The sequence below is a fragment of the Haliaeetus leucocephalus genome, unplaced genomic scaffold (genome assembly GCF_000737465.1).
Source record: "Haliaeetus leucocephalus isolate CR32 unplaced genomic scaffold, Haliaeetus_leucocephalus-4.0 Scaffold266, whole genome shotgun sequence".
Classification (NCBI taxonomy): Eukaryota; Metazoa; Chordata; class Aves; order Accipitriformes; family Accipitridae; genus Haliaeetus; species Haliaeetus leucocephalus.
The window spans coordinates 225,069-247,004 of record NW_010972702.1 but is presented as its reverse complement, the minus strand read 5'-3'; the positions used below and the strand labels follow the sequence as shown (position 1 = coordinate 247,004).

Genomic DNA, 21,936 nt, shown 5'->3' with positions numbered 1-21,936 from the left:
ACCATGAATCCTCCTGTAACAGAACACAGTGTATGCAGTATTTCTGAATTATAACATTTTTATAATTTTATTTTTACAGACCTGTTTAGGAAAAAACTTACCTTACTACACTTTTGCTGCATGCTAACTCGTTGACAAGAAAAGCAAGTACTGATGCTTTCTGAGCTGGAGTATGTGCCTGAAAAGCTTTTGTCTTCAAGCTCTCTATCAGCTCAGTTTGCCCACAGTGAGCCTCCATGAATATATGCAGAATCTCGGACACGTTATCTCGATTGATACCAACATTCAGTAAGTGTTCCCCAAGAATAGTTTTAGCCTAAAAAGAATAAAGATGTTTTGCACAATCCCATTTAAAAATATTATTTTCCTCTGCAGGCTATATCGCCGTTTATAAAACAGTAGGTGGGTTTGTTTGCATTTTTACATAAGGACTTTAATCAGGATTTTTCTTTAAAACTATTCGAATGTAAATCTTGAATGGATTAACAAAATAGAATGTCTTCACCTCTAAGTTTTTAAGAGCAGAGATAATATTATTATTAATGAAATAGGTTAAATGAAAAAATACATGGTCCAACTGGAACTTGATGAATACTGTTTTGTACAACCATGCTATGTAGAGTTCTAGAGTATAAAAGAGATATGTTGGCATGAAAAAGAAGGATAATAAGAAAGAGAATCATGAATGAATCAGAGTTTTGATGAAGTGATGTAAAGAGGAGACTTTGGGGAAAGAAATGGCAAGATTCACTGAGATATAACACGAGGGCAAGAATGAAAGGGGGAAAAAACAAAAAAAAAAAAGATGTGGCCACAGGTGTGATAGTGCCCTACAAGAGGTCCAAATAAAAATGGGGGAGGGTAGAGAAAATGCCCAGAAATATATCACTTCTGGAAAATGGGAAGGCTGACAGGGCACAAAGTCTTTGAGTAACATTAGAACAGTGACACCAAAGAAGAGAATTAGGGAAGAGAATGGAAATCCAAATCAGAGAGGTGTCGAAGACAGATTATGAAGAACACATTCATAAATATAGGGTGTTTACTATGGATTTCTTTCTTCCTTCTTTTTTTTTTTCTTTTTTTACCTTGTATCCTGTAACAAGTCCTGGATCACAGACAGCTGCAGAGACAAGCTTTACCAGCAAGTCTTGTACTTCTCCCATGCTGTCCCCTATGTTTAGTAAACCCTCTTGAAGAACGCTCAGGGAAGGAACATCCACATTCACATCAAAGCCAAGAACTTTACCAAAGTTACGCAGGAACTGCACTACCATAAGACAATCTGAAAATGTGCTCCCATCGAGAACAAGGCCTGGGATGCGAGGTAACTCTGGCAATGGCTGAAAAGTAAAGAAAAACAATGGAAAGATTCAGCAGTGTATTTCGAAAGAGAACTTTTTTGATAGTACCTGAGGAAATTAACTGATACTTCCCATATGACCTACAGCATGATAAAACTAGAATGTAAAGGCTATAGAGAAGGTGCCCCCCACATCCCATCCAGTAAATTTCCTTTAAAGGTGAAGCATGTTTACCTTTTCACATATTACAGGAGGCAAGAGATTAATAAATACTTACTTTTTGGCCAGGAGACGCTCTCAGGCTCTATTCTGAGCCGAAATACTATAAAAGGTGGTGTAAAAATATTTGGGGGACACAGGCAGGGGAATTCTCTGGAAGAGAGAGGGCTTGAACCTGAGGTAGAGGTATGTCAAAGTCCTGAAGGACAAGAACTAAGAACACAGAAGACTGGGAGAGTAAGTTTTTGAGTAACAGCTTAGAATAGTTGCACATATGAGAAAAGCTCTATCTAGTGCCTGTGTACTGAGACATGATGCATATTCCTGCTGTAAAAATAACTCTGAGTAATCGGGTTTTTTGAAGCAATCATGCAAGTGCTTTTTGGGAAGCAGGCCACTTTTAAACAAAATGCTTTTCATTAACTAAACATATGCTACTTTAGTGTTTGCAGTAACTTCTATTTGTATATATTTCAAATAGTTATCTAATTACCTATCTAATTACTGAAACTTGAATGCTTTGGGAGTGGCTGCAAGAAAAAAAGTTACTGTCGCAATTGCAAAATACAGAAACAAGAGACAAGAAATTAAGTTTACATTAGTATGATTACCTTCTGGTCTGCTAAGCACATATCTTCGTTAGGCTTCTTTAGCTCCTTTGCCATTTCTAATTCCAGTCTTCGCTGTTCCAGTTTACGTTCTTTATTTAATCTTTTTTCATCGCGTTTCTCTTGCTTTAACCGCTCTTTTTCCTTAAACGGAATTAAAAGGGCAGAAAATAAAACCCACGTATTATACTTACAATGGAAAAATCTAAAAATTTGAAAAACACTACTTACATAATCTTAATAATTACCACAGCAATTAAGGAACCTGCATTTAAGTAAAGGGAAGGGGGAAACTACAGCAATAGAACAAAATCATTGAATCTGTGAGCAAATCTAAGATTCACTGTTTTTCTCTCCTGTCCACATGGAAACGGGTATTGAGTATGTTTACACTGAAAGATTCTTTGGAATACCATTTCAGAAAGATGACTGAGTGAAAATATGGTCAAGAACTACCATACATGCAAGACATCTGATTTCAAAGGCCCTGCTTGCACACTAGTATCATCAATATACATCTGCTAAAGTAGGGACCACTCAAGAAAGCAGTAGTTGGGAAGACCTGGACAACACATGGTTTAAAAATTCCCATAATACATGAGCTGGGTATGAATGGCTTATAAAACTTAACCAATTGTTTCAACACACATAGCATCTGGCCTTGAACAACCATGCACTTAGCATGCAATCTGAAAATTGAACAGTCATTAATATCTTATTCTGCACAACAAGAACACGGGGATAATCAAGCGAGAAGCCAAATGCCTATTAGTTTTCTCTTCTAACACCCTCTGCGTTGATGTCACACAGAATATTATACTAACTATACCTCTCTAACCTGCTAAGACTAACTCTGAATTTGGACCTCCAACTGCCTTTTCCACCCCTGACTCCAGGGGTTCTGCTGTCACATGCCAGCATTGATATGCTGGCCTGCCTACACAATTCATTACATACCTCTGTGTAACCAGTATCAAATGCAAAATACTGAGTAATAAACCATGTATGGAATCTGTCATATATCAGTGCTATCTCTTTAGATCACAGAACTGCGTGCATATACACAAACGTGTGTGCATGTGCATTTGTCATGACCTAAGAACATGACACAATATAAAGATGAAGACACTATACATGCTTTTCACTTGTGGACACAGAGGGCTAAAGAACCAAGCTAAGCTGATTCATATTATTCAGAATTACTCCCCATCATTCTGTCAGTTTAAGAGGTTACTCTAGTCTCTTCAGTTTACTACTACCAAATTTTGCATAAATGAGAGTAAGGGCTGTAACTGTAAGTCAGGACTCAGGTGCATTTGTAGAGTGGCATTAACTGCTGACTTTGCTGTATAGTTCTGTCATGCCCCATGACTTTTTATTCTCTCTTTTTCTATATTGAATATTACTAGGCCACTGGTGATAACTGTGGCTAAACACTATGACTGCACAGAGCAGCTGATAATGACCTCTGCTACAGTATTTAGTGGATTTTAGGGAAGACAGAGGTCAGAGTTAGACATAAGGAACATGTTTGGACCAGCAATCTTACACTGGCAGAAAAAAAGCAGTCATGTACAGAACTACCCATGTGCCCAACTGCTGCTTTGCAGCTAAGCATCCTCTCTATTGACAACACAGGCCCTCATATCTGTGATGATTTCATAAGGGACATGCTGCTTATTCATGTTTTTCTCCCTTTACCAGCATACACCTCGTATGGAAAATCACAATACACTAAAGCAGCACACAAAATCAGTAACTTTATTTTAAAATGGAAAATACTCTCCAACTTGTTTTTTTTAAATGGTTCATTGCCTTTTATCTTAACCTATGTCAAGGTCTCAAAGCCAACCGGCATTTCCAACTTGTTCTTGACAACTAGAAACATTCTAGCTCAGAAGAAAACAAGAGAAGTACATACGGATATTTAAGTGGCAACATATTAATTCGGAGTTATGATTAAAAATGCAAACCTTAACAATGCTAAGTTTCATTAATGTATTTAGAAATTACTTTTGCTGGCTGCAATAAACATTTACCATTCTGTTTCTATTAATTACAGCACTGGATCAGACTATACAACCATTTAGCCTGGCATCCTGATTTCCAACAGTGGATCAGGTGCTTAGGGTATCATCTCCCTCTGCTCAGCACTGATGAGACTGTATCTGAAGAGTGTCCAGTTTTGAGCCCTCCACCTCAAGAAGTATGTGGAGAACAGGGAGAGGGTAACACTGGTTTTAAAAAGGAACATACTGGTTTTCTGAAATCAGATCTATCCCTTATTTATGGCTGCTGTGGAAAAACCATCTTCAGAATATTCAGCTCTTCGTAGCTTTATTTGCACAATTTTAACTGTCACTACTCACCAGAATGATATAGGTCAGAAACAGATTCCCGATTTTAGTTGATGAAAATATTGTCAGCAAAACTGCCATTATTTTCCTTTCCAGTTTGTATTATGGGATACTACTAGGAAGATCAGAAACAACTTAATCTAACTTTTTAATAAAGATTAATCATAGAATATCTTGAGTCAGAAGGGACCCATAAGGATCATCAAGTCCCACTCCCTGCTCCTCACAGGACTATCTAAAACTAAACCATATGACTAAGAGCATTGTCCAGATGCTCCTGGAACTCCAACAGACTTGGTGCTGTGACCGCTTCCTGGGGGGAGCCTGTTCCAGTGACCAACCACCCTCTCAGTGAAGAACCTTTTCCTCATGTCCAATCTGAACTTCCCTGATGCAGCTTCATTCCATTTCCTTGTGTCCTATCACTGGTCACCACTGAGAGGAGATCAGCACCTCTCCCTCTGCTGCCCCCCTTGAGTAAGTTGTAGGCTGCGATGAGGTCACCTTTTCTTCTCCAAGCTGAACAGACCATGTGACCTCAGCCGCTCCTCCTAAGTCTTGCCCTTGAGACCCTTCATCCTTCATCTTGGTCATCCTCCTTTGGACACACTCTAACAGTTCGACGTCCTTCTTATATTGAGGAACCCAAAACTGCACACAGTACTCAAGGTGGGGCCACACCACTGTGGTGTAGAGTGGGACAGCCACCCCATCTCAACCAGCTACCTATGCTTATGCTTGATGCACCCCAGGACACAGTTGGCCCTTTTGGCTGCTAGGGCACACTATTGACTCATATTCAACTCGCCATCAACCCAAACCCCTGGATCTCTTTCCACAGGGCTGCTCTCCAGCCTCTCATCCCCCAATTTGTATGTATAACCAGGATTACCCCATCCCACGTGGAGAATCCAACACTTGCTCTTGCTAGATTTCATACAGTTGGTGATTGCCCAGCTCTCTAGTCTGTGCAGATCTCTCCGTAAGGCCTCTCTACCCTCAAGGGAGTCCACAGCTTCTCCTAGTTTAGTATCGCTGGCAAACTTAATGTACATTCAGCTCCTGCATCCAGATCATTTATAAAAACATTAAAGAGCACTGGCCCTAAAAGTGAGCCCTGGGGAACTTCACTGGTGACTGGCCACCAGTCTGATGTGAGCCCATTTATTAAAACTCTTTGAGCCCAACCCATCAGCCAATTGTTCACCCAATGTATTATGCACTTCTCTAGCTATACGCTGGACACGTTGTCCAGAAGGATACTGTGAGAGACGGTATCAAAAGCTTTGCTAAAAATCAAAACCACCCACATCTACTGGCTTCCCTTGGTCAACTAGATGGGTGACCTTGTCATAAAAGGAAATTAAGTTGGTTATGCAGGAGTTTCCCCTCATGAACCTGTGCTGGCTATGACCAATAACTGCATTGTCTCTCAAGTGTTTTTCAATAACTCCCAGAAGAACCTTCTCCATAATTTTACCAGGCACTGAAACGAGACTGACAGGTCTGTAATTAGCAGGGTCTTCCTTCTTTCCCTTCTTGAAAATTGGTACATTTGCCAGCTTCCAGTTGACTGGCACCTCTCCAGTTTCCAAAGACCATTGAAAAATAATAGAGAGAGGTCCTGCAATAACATCGGCCAGCTCTTTCAGCACCCTAGGATGAATCCCATGAGGCTCCACAGCCTTATGTGCATCCAGCTAAAGCAGCAAGTCTCCAATATGTTCAGAGTCAGCTGGAAATTTATCATCCTCCCAGTAACAGTCTTCCAATACAGGGCTCCAGGGGTCCCAGGGCCCATCATCGGTGTTAAAGACAAAGGCAAAGAAGGCATTAAACGTCTCTGCTTTTTCTATGTCCCCATTTGTGAGGTAACTGACCTCATCAAGTAACAAACCAATGTTATCTCTGATCCTCCTTTTGCTGTTAACGTATTTTAAAAAGCCCTTTTTGTTGTCCTTCACAGTACTGGCCAGCTTGAACTCTAGTCGAGCTTTGGCCAAAAAAATTTTCTCCCTACAGCAGCAAACAGCATCCCAATAGTCCTCCCATGTTGCCTGTACTTGCTTCGAATGTCCATAAACTCCCCGTTTCTGCCTAAATTCTAGAAGATGATCCCTGCTCAGCCAAGCTTGCCTTCTGCGCCACTTGCTTGACTTCCCACACTTTGGAATTGCCTGCTCCTGGGCTCTTAAGAGATGGCTCTTAAAAATGACCAGCATTCATGGACCCCAGTATCTTCAAAAGCAGATTCCCAGGGGACCTTCATACTGTCCTGGTTTAGGCTGGGATAGAGTTAATTTTCTTCCTAGTAGCTGGTATAGTGTTATGTTTGGGGTTTGGACACTAACTAGGCTCCTTCAGCAGCCCAAAGACTGCTCTCCCCATATCCAGGGTCAAAGTTTTGCTGGTGGTTTTTCTCCTATCACCAATGATTTGAAACTCAACTACTTTGTGGTCACTGTCACCAAGACAGCCACCGATCACCACTTTGTCCATGAGTCCCTCTTTGTTTACAAACAAGAAATCTAGGAGGGCACCTTTTCTAGTCAGCTTAAGACTTAACCCAGAAATTTTTCTTTGTTTTGTCTGTCACTTTCTTTTAAATTTACGAACATATCTAAGAGAAAAGTTTTAACAATTGTCTTTGACAATTAGATGCTATAACGATAGTTATTTTACTTCAGTCTCTTAGCTACCTGTACTTTATTTATAAAAGTCTAAGGATATAGTGATAAAAAAGTCTCAAAATATACAGAAATATATAAAAAGTAAAATTTTAAAAGTTAGCAATTATGTTTTAGCATTGATAGTCCCCTTTAAGACAATATCAGGGTTAAAACTGAAGACAGCCTCAGGATTAAGATGTAAATTAGTTTATCATGGTCTCATAAAAGTTTCATCAATCATACTGTACAGCTCTGGTTTTATCATCAATGCTATTCCATCATGTATTTTTAGATAATTTTTTTTAACCATCTATAATGCAACTAAACTACTGTATTATTTCAAACCAATGAAGCTAAAAAAGTTCTGAGTTGTTTTAGCTAGTAACATTTCATTTACTACAGTGTAACCTTAATAAGCAGGATGTGGTATTCCTGTAAGAGAGGCTTTTTCTCAAGCTACCTCAGTCATGAACATAAGCAATGTGGTTACAACTGCTTTCAAGGCAAAGCTAAAGACTTCCCTCATTTCCTTCCGCAACCTTCTAATGAAATTGAGACCTCTCAACTGGCAATAAGAACAAGCTCTATTACAAAACCACTATTATATTAGCTTAAGAGCAGGGAAACTTATGGTGTCTTTCATGGCTAAAAGTAAAATTTAACTAGTTAAAGGCCTGATTAGTCAACTCATTTTAAGTATTTCAATGGATTTTGGGTTAGGTTGTGCCGATACGGACTACCAGTGTTTCTTGAATATTTTTCCCCCTCTAAGTAAAGTATCTAGAGTTCCTTAACTTGTAAGCAAAGTAATAATTTGAATTATGAAAAACATTTCCATTCTGCACTACTTTAAAAGGAATAGTTTAATTCAGTTGCCCAAACACCCAATTTAATAGCACAGAATGTGTATTTAGTCTTTAGCATTAATCCTCATAATAAGAAAGTTTTATTAGGTCCTTTTGTGATATACTAAATTTATATAAATGAAAGCAATCACCAGAATAAAAAGCACTCATCGTAAGGAAAGGGCAGCTATTTTGGAAATAGTCTTATTTTGAGAAACAAAACAGAACAAAAAAATGCAGATGTTTAAATTATCAGAATCAAAAGAAGCCTGAAATTTTGGAAAGGGAAATCAACCAGTTTTTTCTTATCAGCTTAATGTCACTGTGTTCAAAAAAGAAAGCAAGTTAAATAACCGGATTCAGAGACGGACAAAGTAAAATGATTGTACGCAAAATGACACCCGACACATACACATTTAGGACTTTAGGCTTCTCTATCTCTTGGTTCAGAATTTCTGACATATTTTTAGTAAAACAAAATGAGAAATTAAGTATCTATTTTCTGTAGCGCGGCAGTACTTTCTACTGAAGGACAAAAAAAATAAAATTATTAAGGCATAATAATCCTATTTGCTTGGTTTCATCATGGTCCCAGTCTAGAATCATATACAAAATCCACAAGTTCTAAGAAGCCTGGACTGGAATAAGTTGTATATTTTTACCCCTGGGTAAGTATTGAGGAAAACCTGTTCAGCAAGTCTGACAAGTCAGTATGATGAAGTCCTTACTCTTCTTATACATATGAACAACGCGAAGAAGAGAAAATAAAACTTCCTTTCCAAGAAATACTAGGGACTCTGAAGTGACTATGCAATTATTGGCTTCTTGCTCAGAATCACTGAGGATGGAAGGGACCTCTTGAGATAATCCAGTCCCCCACTGCCGTGTGCATCCTGTCCCCGCCGTCATCCCACAGCAGTATCAGCTACAGCAGGTTCCAACTCCACAACCTACCTGGGCAATCTGTGCCAGTGTTCAACCATCACCCTCAAAGTAAAAAAGCTTTTCTTAAGTTTAAGCAGAATTTCCTGTATTTCAATTTGTGCCTATTGCTTCTTGTCCTGCCACTGCCGTGCATACAAATGAAATTATACAAACAGGTACGTTAAAGACACTGCTCTTCTACAGATCACTGCAGAATGAAAGCATGAAAAGTTCAAACTTTTGAAGGTTAATACTCACTTCTGCTTTTTTACGTGCTTCCATGGCTTTCATAAGCATCATGTGTTGTCTTCTCCTTTCTCGTTCCTATTGAAGCAGGTAAGATTAGAACAAAACTAATCCGCATTTTCAAATCAGTAAAAAAGCTGAGTAACAAATTTAGCATTAATAGACAAGTCACAGTAAATACTAAATATAGGACAAGAATGGCCAAGTCTGTGCATGTTTTAGTTCAGGTTTAGAAAGCAAATACAAGAACAATCAAAAGCAAAAAGGTAAAGCAATGAACATGGAGACAGTGTAAAAAAGAAGCATACAGATTTACTTATGGTCAGTTGTGATGCTCCTTCATAAGCTGGCAGAACAAAAAGCATAATGGTTGGCTGGAACAGGTCAGTTACCTTACATCTGCTATTACAGAACTTGCAATTTACTTCTTCAATAGCCAATTCAGCAGAAATTTTCAACTGGTCATTTTCAAACATTGCAAAAATTAACGTTTTTGTAACCAAGCAACAAATTAATATGATTAATTTTCTCAGCTCTAGATCATTTTTAATCAAGCTAGTGGTGGCGCTTATACATACGCAACGACACTTGCATTTACTGATGTCTGTCCCTCGATAAATTATGTCGGTAACTTCAGATGCTTTAAGGAGCTGTATTCTTGAGCGTTAAGTATAGAGCTTTTGCCTTAAAAGCTGTAGAGTAAATCTTGGCCCCAGTAAAGGCTATGGGAATTTTATCATCTAATTCAGTGAGGCAGGATTACATTCTAATGTTTCATTCTATATTTATAACATTATGTATTTACCACCGACTGAAAGCTGATTTCCTCAGTACCTTACAAACTTAGGAAAGACATCATCCTGATTTCTAAAATAGTTAATTCAAATTATATTGAAAATGTCTGGATTCATTCACAGTGAATGGGACAAGGCTTGCAAAAATTATCAAAGTGACTACCTATTAATTTTGCATTAATTAATCCCTGATTTTATACAGTAGTCCAATTTCTATTAGGACATCAGTAACATAGATTTTTGGTTAAAAACCTCACTTATTTATTGTGATGTTCAATTTATACACATGCTCAAGACATGTCTTTTTTTTTTTTTCCCTTAACAGACAAGACAAGCAGATGTATGCAATGCACTGTGCTGTAAAGCCATGCAGCAGTATGTAATATGACAGCAGCCAGTGCTACATTTTATGCATTGCTATGACAACCATATCACAACCAAATCACAATGCGGTGTTAGATGTACAAAAATAAACATACCCATACCATATCTAGTCTATGCCTCTCCAACTCCTGGTAGAAAGAGTTGGCAAATATTATGAAACAGAAATCACAAAGTCATAAAACCACTTTATAATCCCCCAAAAGACCCCAAAACCAAAGCAAAGCAACAAATCATAAGGTGAAAGAAAATTTGTGCAGGAATCAAACCCAGAAATTTAAAAAGGGCATAGTTTGAAGATTTCCCCACCTCCCCCATATAGCTTAAGTAGTAGTTCACAATGGGCATTCTGTCTGTTTGGTCAACTGAATGTATACTAACCTGGTGTTTCAGAAGAACGGCTTGCTGCCTTCGCATCTCTTTTTCCTTAAACAAAAGAACAACAATTTATTTAAAATATCTATCAAAATTTACTTACAAGTTGCACATTTTTGCCACACTAAAACAGTACTTCTGAATTAAATACTTATTTCCCCACCCCCCATAAATTGACCACAGAGAAGTATACATGGTATACATGACAGCAAGTCTATTGAGTTGGGAGTTCCATGTTAAAATACACCAAGAATGCCTAAGCAGTAATAGAAGTACACATGTAAACTGTATTTTCCAATGTTTGTAAAACAGTTCTGTAGTCTTGTACACATACACCCTAGAAAAGACTACGCTTGCTGAGAAGCAACAAAGTTTTTTGACACAGTGTGCTTAAAAGAACATTGTGAATAATGTTACTGCACGAGCATTTTAAGTTATGCAAACCAAGCGTCATGTAAGCAAAACTCATGGTAGCGGCACACAAAAAAAATCACTGTCTCTATATTCATGTGTGTATGTATGAATGTGTGTGTATGTCACACATACACAAAATTCTCTGTGTGTATGCTTCATGTGTTTATGTAAACATATGTACACGTTATTCATATGCCATCTCTATTTACACTTTCATTATCAATAAATATTCTTCCACATTTACTGCTTTTATACATTAACATATAGTATGCACAATAACACAGTTCTTGTTTTTGGAGCTCCTCTAAACTAACCTTTATTCGTTTTTCGGCCTCCAATAATTTGGCATTTGCTGCTTCTTCCTTCTTTTTCTTTTTTGCCTGTGCATGCAAAACAGGTCACACAACAGCACCATCACAACTTGAAAATAATCTGACTAGAAATAAAGTTATGTGCCTTTAAAAGTTCAAAACATCATCACATATCGTGTATGTTGCAACAGATTTCTTCCCCAATGCAGCTTTCATAACCAATCAATTCACAATTAATTTACTTTTTAAGAATTAAGACAGAATTTCAAGACCCCTCAAAATTGCTTCACCTGGCTATTATAAGAATGTAAGCATACACAGAAACAATAAAATATAAGCGGCAAAGAAATTACCATTAATTTTTCCATGAATGGAGACTTGCAAACTAGCAATCTGTCTGTGCTAGTATACTAGCAAAGTAGTATAGTATAACAATATAGTCTAGCATATATATAAACTCACTATTTTAACTCCACTACACTTCATACAGAGCAGAACATGATACTGCTTTAACATCCTATTATTGCAAACTTCTTTTTTAACAAAGGAATAGTTACGCTGTTAACTTTAGCAAATACAAGACTATTTGTGTAGAAAGTCAGAAACTGAAGTGAACATTTGCAAGACTTGGGTCAAAGTTAATACAGATTTTTTTTAAGAAAGACATGTTTTTGAACTGGCCTTTGGAAGTCCAGGTTGCTAGAACTGTTATATTTAGTTACACTCCTAACTGCATGCATGACTATTAAAATACTATGTTCTTTAAAATGGCAACAGAAAAATTGCATTTGAGCCATTATTTTTACCTCTAAAAGTTGCTGAGCTCGAAGTTCTTTCTCCATTCTGATTTGCTGGATTCGCTTAATTTTTTCCTACAAGAGGAAAAAAGTTATTTCTTTTTAAAAAAAACAATATTGAGAAAGTAAACTTACTGTTTGCATTTTAAAAAATGACGAAGTTTATACATATATACTTTTTGTTATGGAGTCTCGCACCCATTGTAGTCAATTGTTCCCATATAACATTGTACGTTTAGCATTTTTACGAGCATTAGAAGATGTCTGGTATATCCCTGAAGGAACCAACACTGCGTTATGCTTAGGTGCTCATGTTTAAGTTGTCATAGTTTGTTGTTTGTTTTTTTTTTAAAACAGCTTTAAGGGGACCAGATTAATGACAATGTAAGCAAGTTAGCAGCATTCAAATCCTAGCTGGCAATGGTGGAGCAATTTAGGAATGAATGGAAATGGGAACTATCATGAAAAACATGATGATTTGATGTGATCTCCCTTAATAAGAAATACAGGGTACTGTCAAACCACTATTTTCTGCCTTGGTTCCAGCAGCCTTTCAGTTCATTATGGTACCACGGGCAACATAGAGAATCAGAGCACTGTGAAACCCAACGTACGTACTCTGTCAGCCAGTAATAGTCACCCACATGCAACTTGGATAATATATTCACAGTTTAGTACACTTCAGTTTCTCCAGATTTTTTTAAATATTCAGGTAATTGATGATGAGTTTGGATGCCTTAACATGTAGTTTATGGGACTGAGTTTTATACTTGCCGAAGAGTGAAATAACAAAAAAAGTAACCAAAACAGCAGCCATGGGCAGTACAACACATTTCAGCATGTTTCATCATGGCAAGAAGAAAATGATCAAGCTAAGCACTCCACAGATGAATGCTGTCTAACCATATTCTAATTTATTCTTTTTCAGGAATTAGTTCCTAAAATCTGAATCAAGTCTTATTACATTGATTTAGAAATGCAATCATTGCAAACTTTGGGATTAGTTCACATTTCCTGTGCTGCATGGGTTTTGTCTGTTAAACAGTAATAACCCAAGTCCATATTAAAAAATTTTTAGCACATTATTTGAGGTTTTATTATCTCAAAAAAGCTGCTTGAACCACAATGACTAGGCAGGGACCATTATGAAAGAGAAGTGCTACAATACATTCAGCTGAACTTGCTGTAAAGTTTTAACAGCAAAACCCAGACCGTGGAAACGCCCTGCAAGCTGTGAGGCTTAAATCAGAAGCCTGAAAAGGAGCTCAATACTCTTCCCTGGAACAGCAGATATTTTCCCAACAGTGAGTGTAAAGCACGTCTCTGTGGAAGACATTGTTTTCTTGTGAGCTGGTCTGAGACTCTAGAACATGGACTACTCTAAGATTTTACTTTCTAGAGAACACGTAGTGATGTATATACTTTATCAAAAAATAATTACAACCAAAACCAAGCCCCTAAGAAAACATAATCTAAAATATTTAACAGAAAAGGAGCAATCAGAGAAGAGAAAGACATACAAAATTTCCTGTAGAGCTCCAATACCAGAAGACCTCATGAGGTCTTACAAACTCGAGGCAAATCTTATCAGCTCCTTAAACTGTTAAGAAGTCCAGCATAAGACTACCTTATGCAGCAAATTAATTCAGGGGCCTTGTTTATACAGTGTTGAACTTTGATTTTCAACATGCAAAGCTCACAGTATGGACCTTAAGTCTCTATTATCCCCCAATATACTTTACAGACAAAACTGTACAGAAGTTTAGAGTATGTACTGTAGTCTCTCAATTCCATAAAGGCTAGAGTTAATACAGAACAAACTTTTCAGTAGAAGGCAGAATAAAGAAATATCTCAGAGATTAGAAGAAGTTTTCAACACATTGGAATCATGAAAATTTTATCGGTTTGTAACTCAAGAAGGAATATGGAGATGATAAACAAGGTCTGGATTTGATGTACTTGCTAAGCAATTCTTGATCCCTGCACACCTAAGAATGTAAGGAACACTTTATAATCATAGGGTGATGTGACTGGATACAAGCCCAATGCTCTTAAAAAAAGAACAGTCTGCATTATTTACCCTTCTTTAGCAAGTATGGGTTGCCTTCATAAGTGGAAACTTTGAAGCTGTCACTAACTACAAAAGTTCAGAATGGTTGAGGTTGGAAGGGACTTCTGGAAGTCACCTTGTCCAACCCCCCAGCTCAAGAAGGGTCACCTGGAGCCAGTTACCCAGGACCATGCCCATACAGCTGTTGAAAATCTCTAAGGTGGGAGACCCCACAACCTCCCTGAGCCACCTGTTCCAGTTTTCAGTCACCCTCGTGGTGGGAGAGTGTTTCCCGATATTCAGGGGGAACCTCCTGTGTTTCAGTGTGTGCCCACTGCCTCTCATCCTGTCACTGGGCACCTCTGAAAAGAGCCTGGCCCCATCCTCTTTGCACCCTCCCTCCACGTATTTATACACATTTCTGAGAGCCCCCTGAGCCTCCTCTTCTCCAGACTGAACAGTCCCAGCTCTCTCAGCCTCTCCTAGTTTAACTCATAGATGGTAGAGTGACAACTTCTAGCCCACTGTCTGCTATACTGAGCACTTTCTTCACAGAAAAATCTAAACAATTACCAGCAAGGATTAATTGTTATCCATTCCTGGGATATTTAAGGTATCTGCAGTAACAACAATTTTGGTTAACTACTTAATAAAAACAAAAAAGAAGTATGTTAGGTTTTAGTATCTGGATTTCAAAGATGTGAAAGGCCTTTATATTTTCATTGGCTTTTTTAACACCTCAGGATGCCACTTAAGAGGCAAAATAATGAGATCTGGTTTTCCAGTATTATTTCTAACTGGTGGGATGGTGAGATCATACAAAGACATTGAGGTGCTGGAGCGCGTCCAGAGAAGGGCAACAAAGCTGGTGAAGGGTCTAAAGCACAAGTCTTATGAGGAGCAGCTGAGGGAACTGGGGTGGTTTAGCCTGGAGAAAAGGAGGCTGAGGGGAGACCTTAACCGCTCTCTACAACTGCCTGAAAGGAGGCTGTAGTGAGGTGGAGGGTCAGTCTCTTTTCCCAAGTAACAAGTGATAGGATGAGAGGAGACAGGCTCAAGTTGTGCCAGGGGAGGTTTTGATTGGGTATTAGGAAAGATTTCTTCACTGAAAGGGTTGTCAATCATTGGAACAGGCTGCCCAGGGAAGTGGTTGAGTCACCATTCCTGGACATATTTAAAAGACGTGTAGATGTGGTGCTTAGGGACATGGTTTAGTGGTGAACATGGTAGTGCTAGGTTTATGGTTGGACTCGATGATCTTAAAAGTCCTTTCCAGCCTAAATGATTCTATGGTTCTATTACTCCATCCTAATTAATTGTTCTCTGACATAAAAAAACCCACAAAAAAAATAAATCCAATACAGACATGTTTTGTTTTGCTGATTTCTGAATCTGAATGTTAGCTGTGAAGCTTCTATAGAGATCTAAATGCAACTCAGCTGCAAAATAAAATTGCTCGGTAGATTACTCAAATAACACAACAGACTGAAAAGGTGTAACGAGCTCAAAAAAACTGTAACTAAACCATCTCTAGAAAAAACACAAGTGAACTACAATATAAATAGAAACCAGTCTTGAGACTACAGTGAAGACACTGCACCACTGCAGAAACATTTTCCCTGCAACAGACTTCAGCTTTATCCTGTATGAAAGGCATGAGGTATTTTAAATCAGGAAGTTAATTAAATGTCCCATGAAGCTGATGCATGAATGCAGTGAAGTCAAACCTGGAATCCTCTCTTCCCATGTCCAACTTTAAAATTTCATTTACAGCTAAAAGTATGCATTACATTACAAAGTAACATATCATCAAGCGCAAATACTTATAGAATTTCATGGAAATGTCAGTTAAAGTTTCTATCACAAACGAAAGGTATTGGTTTTAATAGTAAATGTTCATCATCTCCATCTTAATATATCCCTTTAATTTAAGACTCTATAAATACTACTATAATAAGAATATGAACATTTGACATAAAATAGTTAATCCAAACAATATTTAGATATTCTTTTTTAAAAAAAATTAAATGTACTATCTGTACTATGCATACACATACCAATTCAACAGCAGTACAGGTTGAATTTGCCTGCCAAAGTCAACTTTTCCTACTTTTAGAAGGTTTTATATACTTATTCTCTGCCACTGTAAGAGGGTAAAAACCTATAGCAATAATGGTACTGAACACAAAAAATGTCTTTTCACTGAAAGCTAAAAAAACTTGTCCTTTGACTGCTACCAGATGAAGCATTTAATTTCTGTACTCTGCAGTAAGTTTCATAAGGAACAGAACGAATATAAAAAACAACCACACAAATATATTTTTGGATGCAAATTATTCTCTTTTAAAAATTTTCAGATTCCCAACATATATAACTTTTCACTAATTCACTAAAAGCAGTTGTTAAAAAATTTAAAAGCCTGCTTCTATAAGTAGGTTTGTTTGGTAAAGTTTATATGGGCTCACTTTTATTGGAAGTACTTGCTATGACAGTATTTAACAATACTTGTATGTTTAAAAACATGTATTACTTCACTGGCATACTGAGATACAAGCCCTTGCACACAACCTAAAACCACGGACAGCCTTCCAGAATCACTGAAGAAGCTAACTGCACTCTTCCAGTATTTACATAAACAGATGTAACAGTTTGTTTTCACAGAACCAAATAAAGGAAGACCACATCACTGTACTTTGATAGCAGTTTTTTAATTTCTTACTGATATTGGCAAGCAATTACATATGTTGGGTGGCTTAAATCAACACAGACAAAATTGGGATGTCCTGACAACATGAATGACAACTACAGAGTTTAGAATTTTAAATAATATACACTGTGTGCTCTTTAAAACTAGATTTAAAACATTCACTTTGTAATCAGCATACTTAATAATTTACTAAATAATTAAAATACCCCTAATTCAATAATTCAAAATGTAATTTAAAGAACTAATTTAACAATCACATAAAGTTTACCTGCTGCTTCATTATCTTTATCTGTTCCTTTTGCTTTCGCTTTTCTTCAGCTGCCATAATAGCTGAGAAACAAAAGCAAACAAAAAATTAATATCAGCAGAACATGACAAGAGATAGCTAACTTTTCATTAATACTTTCCACAATAATCTGCTAGCATGCACAAACTTTCACAAGTAATACTTACCTTGCTGTTTTTTTGCTTCTTTGGCAGCTCGAGCTTGTTCCTGCTTCTGGAGTTTTCTCAGTAGCTTTATTTGTGCTGCTTGCCTAGCTATTTCTGTTACAAAAAGAAAATATTAAGTTCATAAAAACAGTGCTGTCCAACAATAAATCCAGACACTTGCATGAGGTAAAGACACGTGCATGAGGTAAAGATAGAGGAAACAGTGGATTTGTTTTGCACACATTTATCTTGACAACATTTCACTATCAACTACCTTTAGTGGTATCTCACTTATCAGTAACTACATCAACAGTACAAATGAACATGGATACTTTCTACATAAAAGAAAATACTACTTTTGGAGAAAAAAATTACCTATTAAGTGATAGCATCAGGCCAATAATGTTGCTTCATTTAAAAACTGATTTCTTCTTTCTTTTTAATGCAGAAAACATTTGTCTCAGAGTACTAAATCAACATTTTATTCAGAAAGCATGGAATTACTGTTTTCCTTACGAGTCACTTCATGTAATCAATCTTTTTTTAACAATGCAGTAAGAGCACACTCATCAGGGTCACACATCTCTCCAGCATGGCCACCTACAGCCAGCCACTCTTCTGCTAATTAGTAATTTCCTGAAGCATTCTACTGCTTTAAGTGAGAATATTTATGAAATTTGGATGAACTGTGCATGGACACACTGATGTAAGACAGCTGTAGGAAGGATTTTCTGGGGGTTGAATTCAGCTTGCTTTCAAAGGACTGAGGTCCACGACCTCTTTGATAGCATTCTCCAAAACACTGTCAGCTTCTTGTGCAATGACCAAGATGCAGGCAGACATATGGAAAATCCATGTATAGATAAGATGATGCTGCAGATAGGAAGGGCTGTGTAAATAGCCACACAACAGGGAAACCTTCAGGGCCAAGGGGAAACCATACAGAAGAAGTTATGTCTTAACTGAAACAGAACCAGTGGCTGGAAGTTAGACTACATTATAGAGGAAAACTTAAGCTATGAAGTACGGAAGGCCAACAAATGCAGTGGACCACTTAGTCTGAATTAACACAATCCATAAGGAGGATGTAGTTAATGTTCGTCATGCGTTTGAAAAGGACAGATGGGAAACAAACACCTATACTGCAAAAAACAGAGACGACAAATCAGACCACCTGTATTTCCATTCAACTAATATGTGCCATACCGAAGAAAATTTAAGGGCTTCTAAATCAAGCCAAGAAATCAAAAAAGAAATTAGGGAAACCAGAATTCTTGGTATCAAATGATAGCCCAGATGTAATGGACATCTCACGGACACAGTAGAAGGATAATTAATAATACATGGTGTTGCCAGGTACCAACGTTACAGGCATATCAGAATGAGATGTACAGGCAGAAGACCAGCTTTCTATGCAAAGTGCAGTATCAAGTCACATAGCGTAAAAACAACGAATGAAGAGACATCTATGTAGTCCATTTGGTGGAACCCTAAAAGAAGCTGTACAAAAGCAGTCTTCAAGCACACATACTTCAAGTGAGCAACCTAGAAGCAGTTTTTAAAAAAAAGTATACTTGTCCAGGTAAACACAGAGCCACATTTAAAAAAGGAAAAAGGTAGTCCATATGCAGGTCTTCAGAAAAGGAGGCCATCATAGGAAAATGGTGAGCATATAAAACATGAAAAGCTTGTTCAAATCAGAACAGGAAAGCCTATGACAGGCCAAACTTTAAGAGTTAGAAAGGCTAAAAAAGAATTTGAAGAGCACATTGCAAAGGATGCCTGAGGAGACAGTAAAAGATCTTTACATATATCACAACAGGAAGCCAGAAATGTAATCAGTGGGACCTAACGATCAACAGGACAGAAAAAAGAGCCTTAGAAAAAAGGGTTATTGAATTCCTTGTATCAATCTCTACTGCTGAAGATGCTGGGTAGATTCCCCTACTCAGTGCATTATCTACAGCAAACAGGTTGGAAAAGCTAGATGAATTTGAGGTAAATATAAAAGAAGTATTAGATCAAGAAGGTAAGTCAGGTGTTAACAGATCACCAGGACGGGACAGAGTAAACTGAGAAACGTGAAGGAACATTAACGTGAAACCACAAAGACACTGGTCTGGGTGTTTACTGTATTATTAACAACAGCCACTGTGTCATAGGACTGGAAACTCTCATCAACAAAAAGGGCTCTAGCAGAAGTCTTGGAAAGTGCAGATAGGTTAGTCTGATTTTCCTTTCCTCTTTAGAGTCTTATTGTACATATTATGTCTTCTATATACTTACTGAGTACATTATAAAACACCATCAGTTCAGACAGTTGGCATGGCTTCTACAAAGGGAAACTCTGCCTAATTATGGGTTTCAATGAGAATATCAGTAACAGGGAGATAAAGAGAATTTAATGGACATAACATATTCTGAATTTCAGAAAGTATTTGACTAGGTTCTAAGTCAAACATTAATATAACTAAGCTGTTATGTGTTTGAAGTACAGCTTCACAGACTGAAAGCTCTTTAAATGATAGCAGGTGAAGGACAGAGATCGGCAGTCACCTTTTGTGATGAAGAAGAGTTAGTCGAAGGTTTTTTCACAAATCAGTACTAGAACCAGCTTTATTTAGTATCTTTTTTCATCAATGAAACTTGTAAAGGGGACTGCAAAGTTAAATCCCAAAATGTGAAGATGTTATTAAGCATTCTGGAAAATCCAAGGCTGTGCTGACAGCAAGGATCTCTGGAAGAGCCCTGCAAAACAGTGGGAAAAGGTAGCAGAGAAGCTTCATCATAGATAAATGGAAGGTAATACACCTAGAAAAGAAATACTGAAATTAGAGGACACATTTAGAGGATCAAAGGGATGGAACCTTCTGAGAACAGACTAAAAATATTTGGGCTCTTCAGTCTGGAGAGGAGAAGACTAATGACAAAGAGGATTAAGGTCTGCAAAATCATCAAGGTGATGGATAACAAACTGGAGAACTGTTATTCTCTAAACCACACAATAATGGAACTAGGGAACACCCACTGACAGTAACAGAAGATCATTTTTTAAAAATTAAAATGGTCCAGTAGTTAGCAGACTTCTGGAACTTGTTGCCACAGCAGGCTGGTAGAGCAAACATTGTCAGGAGGTTAAAAAACAAAGAACAGGCTAATTCATGGGCAACAGTTCCATAAATAGAAAATAAACGGAGAAAGAAAAAATGTGCTCTACATCATCACTCAGAACACACCTCAGGATGCCACAGTGCATGTATGAGGAAATAGATGGACAAAGAAGTGATCAGGTTCACATGCTTTCTCCAAGCAGCATCTCCTATGGCCACTACTGAAGACAGAGCTCTGCACTCGATGACCCCTGGGCTGAGCCACTGAGACATTTCTTATGTTCTCATGAGGGGAAAAAAGCAGCAAGGTAGATATGAACATATGTAACATCAAATACTATACATTCTGACTGTTCTTGTATATATAAACCATATGTTTTTGTTCATTTTATTAAATGCTACAGCATGTGGTGGGAAGATAGACATGAGAGAGTTCTAAATACTTCCCACCACCCCTTACAGTAGCCAATATAGGGAAAGGGAAGATACAAAGTGAAGCAAAATGGCTTAGTGACTTGGGCTTATCTTTTCCCCTGAGAAGAAAAGACTTCTGGAATCAGTTACTGTGTCTCAACAATAAATACACAGCCTCTCAGCAAATGCTACAATGCTTCAGCAGTTGACACAGTTTCCTAATTCTCAGACTGAGCAAAAGGCGGTGACCTTAACGCACAGGTAAAATAGCTGTGCAACACTGCAAAACATACCACGAATTAAGGCATTTCTAAAACTGCCTTCTGTCTGTCCATGTGTCCAAACCATTACCATTGCATGCCTTAAATATATCTATACAGAACAGTACTCTTTGCGGGCAACAAGGAAAAAAGATGCAAGGACATGATGCAAAATACAAGGTAGCTAACCAAAGGTGCACAGTCAGCACATGAAAGAACAATTAAGTCTGAAGTTAAAACAAACACCCTGACTCCTGGGCTGTAAGAATTTTTCATATTGGATCAGAGGCATTCAGAAAATATGACACAGTTATGAACTAAAGAACTGAAATTAAAAACTCATGTATCTGATGTTTGTTTAAAACCAGGCCCTCGTGCTTCTGACATATAGTAGTACTTGTTATCATGGAAGTTCTACTGTCAACATTGGTACTACTTATTATAGGAGCCTATTCAACCTTATGGGCATTCAAATCTTGTCACTATCAGGCATTTCACAAGAAAAGTATTTTCCCTGGAACAGCCAAAAGCTTCACAGAAAGGCTAACTTCAGTGGTTCTCAATTTCAATTTCTAGGTCCACTGTTGTTTGAGCTGATACAGGAGAAAACAAAGATCTGTTAATTTTTGTCAATTTAAAAAATACATCAGTGGTAACCAGATTATTGGATGTCTGCTTTTTTTAGATTTTATAAAACTGAATAGTGTAACTGTAGAGTA

At 37.6% G+C, this 21,936-nt stretch overlaps 1 protein-coding gene across 3 annotated transcripts in view; it reads right to left on the bottom strand.

Moving 5' to 3' along the window:
- Window positions 1-21,936, bottom strand: part of BAZ2B (bromodomain adjacent to zinc finger domain, 2B) — an 86,858-nt gene that overhangs the window by 24,364 nt on the left and 40,558 nt on the right. For 2 of the 3 annotated variants that reach the window (XM_010569260.1, XM_010569261.1), the window contains 9 exons: window positions 17,455-17,547; window positions 17,270-17,331; window positions 12,254-12,319; window positions 11,451-11,516; window positions 10,729-10,773; window positions 9,185-9,250; window positions 2,135-2,275; window positions 1,089-1,343; window positions 102-316 (listed from right to left, as the gene is read on the bottom strand). In XM_010569260.1, the coding sequence (XP_010567562.1) occupies window positions 102-316; window positions 1,089-1,343; window positions 2,135-2,275; window positions 9,185-9,250; window positions 10,729-10,773; window positions 11,451-11,516; window positions 12,254-12,319; window positions 17,270-17,331; window positions 17,455-17,547 (1,009 nt within the window). Of the gene's footprint in view, window positions 1-101; window positions 317-1,088; window positions 1,344-2,134; window positions 2,276-9,184; window positions 9,251-10,451; window positions 10,479-10,728; window positions 10,774-11,450; window positions 11,517-12,253; window positions 12,320-17,269; window positions 17,332-17,454; window positions 17,548-21,936 lie in introns of all 3 variants that reach the window. The other variant, XM_010569262.1, reaches the window with a different exon arrangement.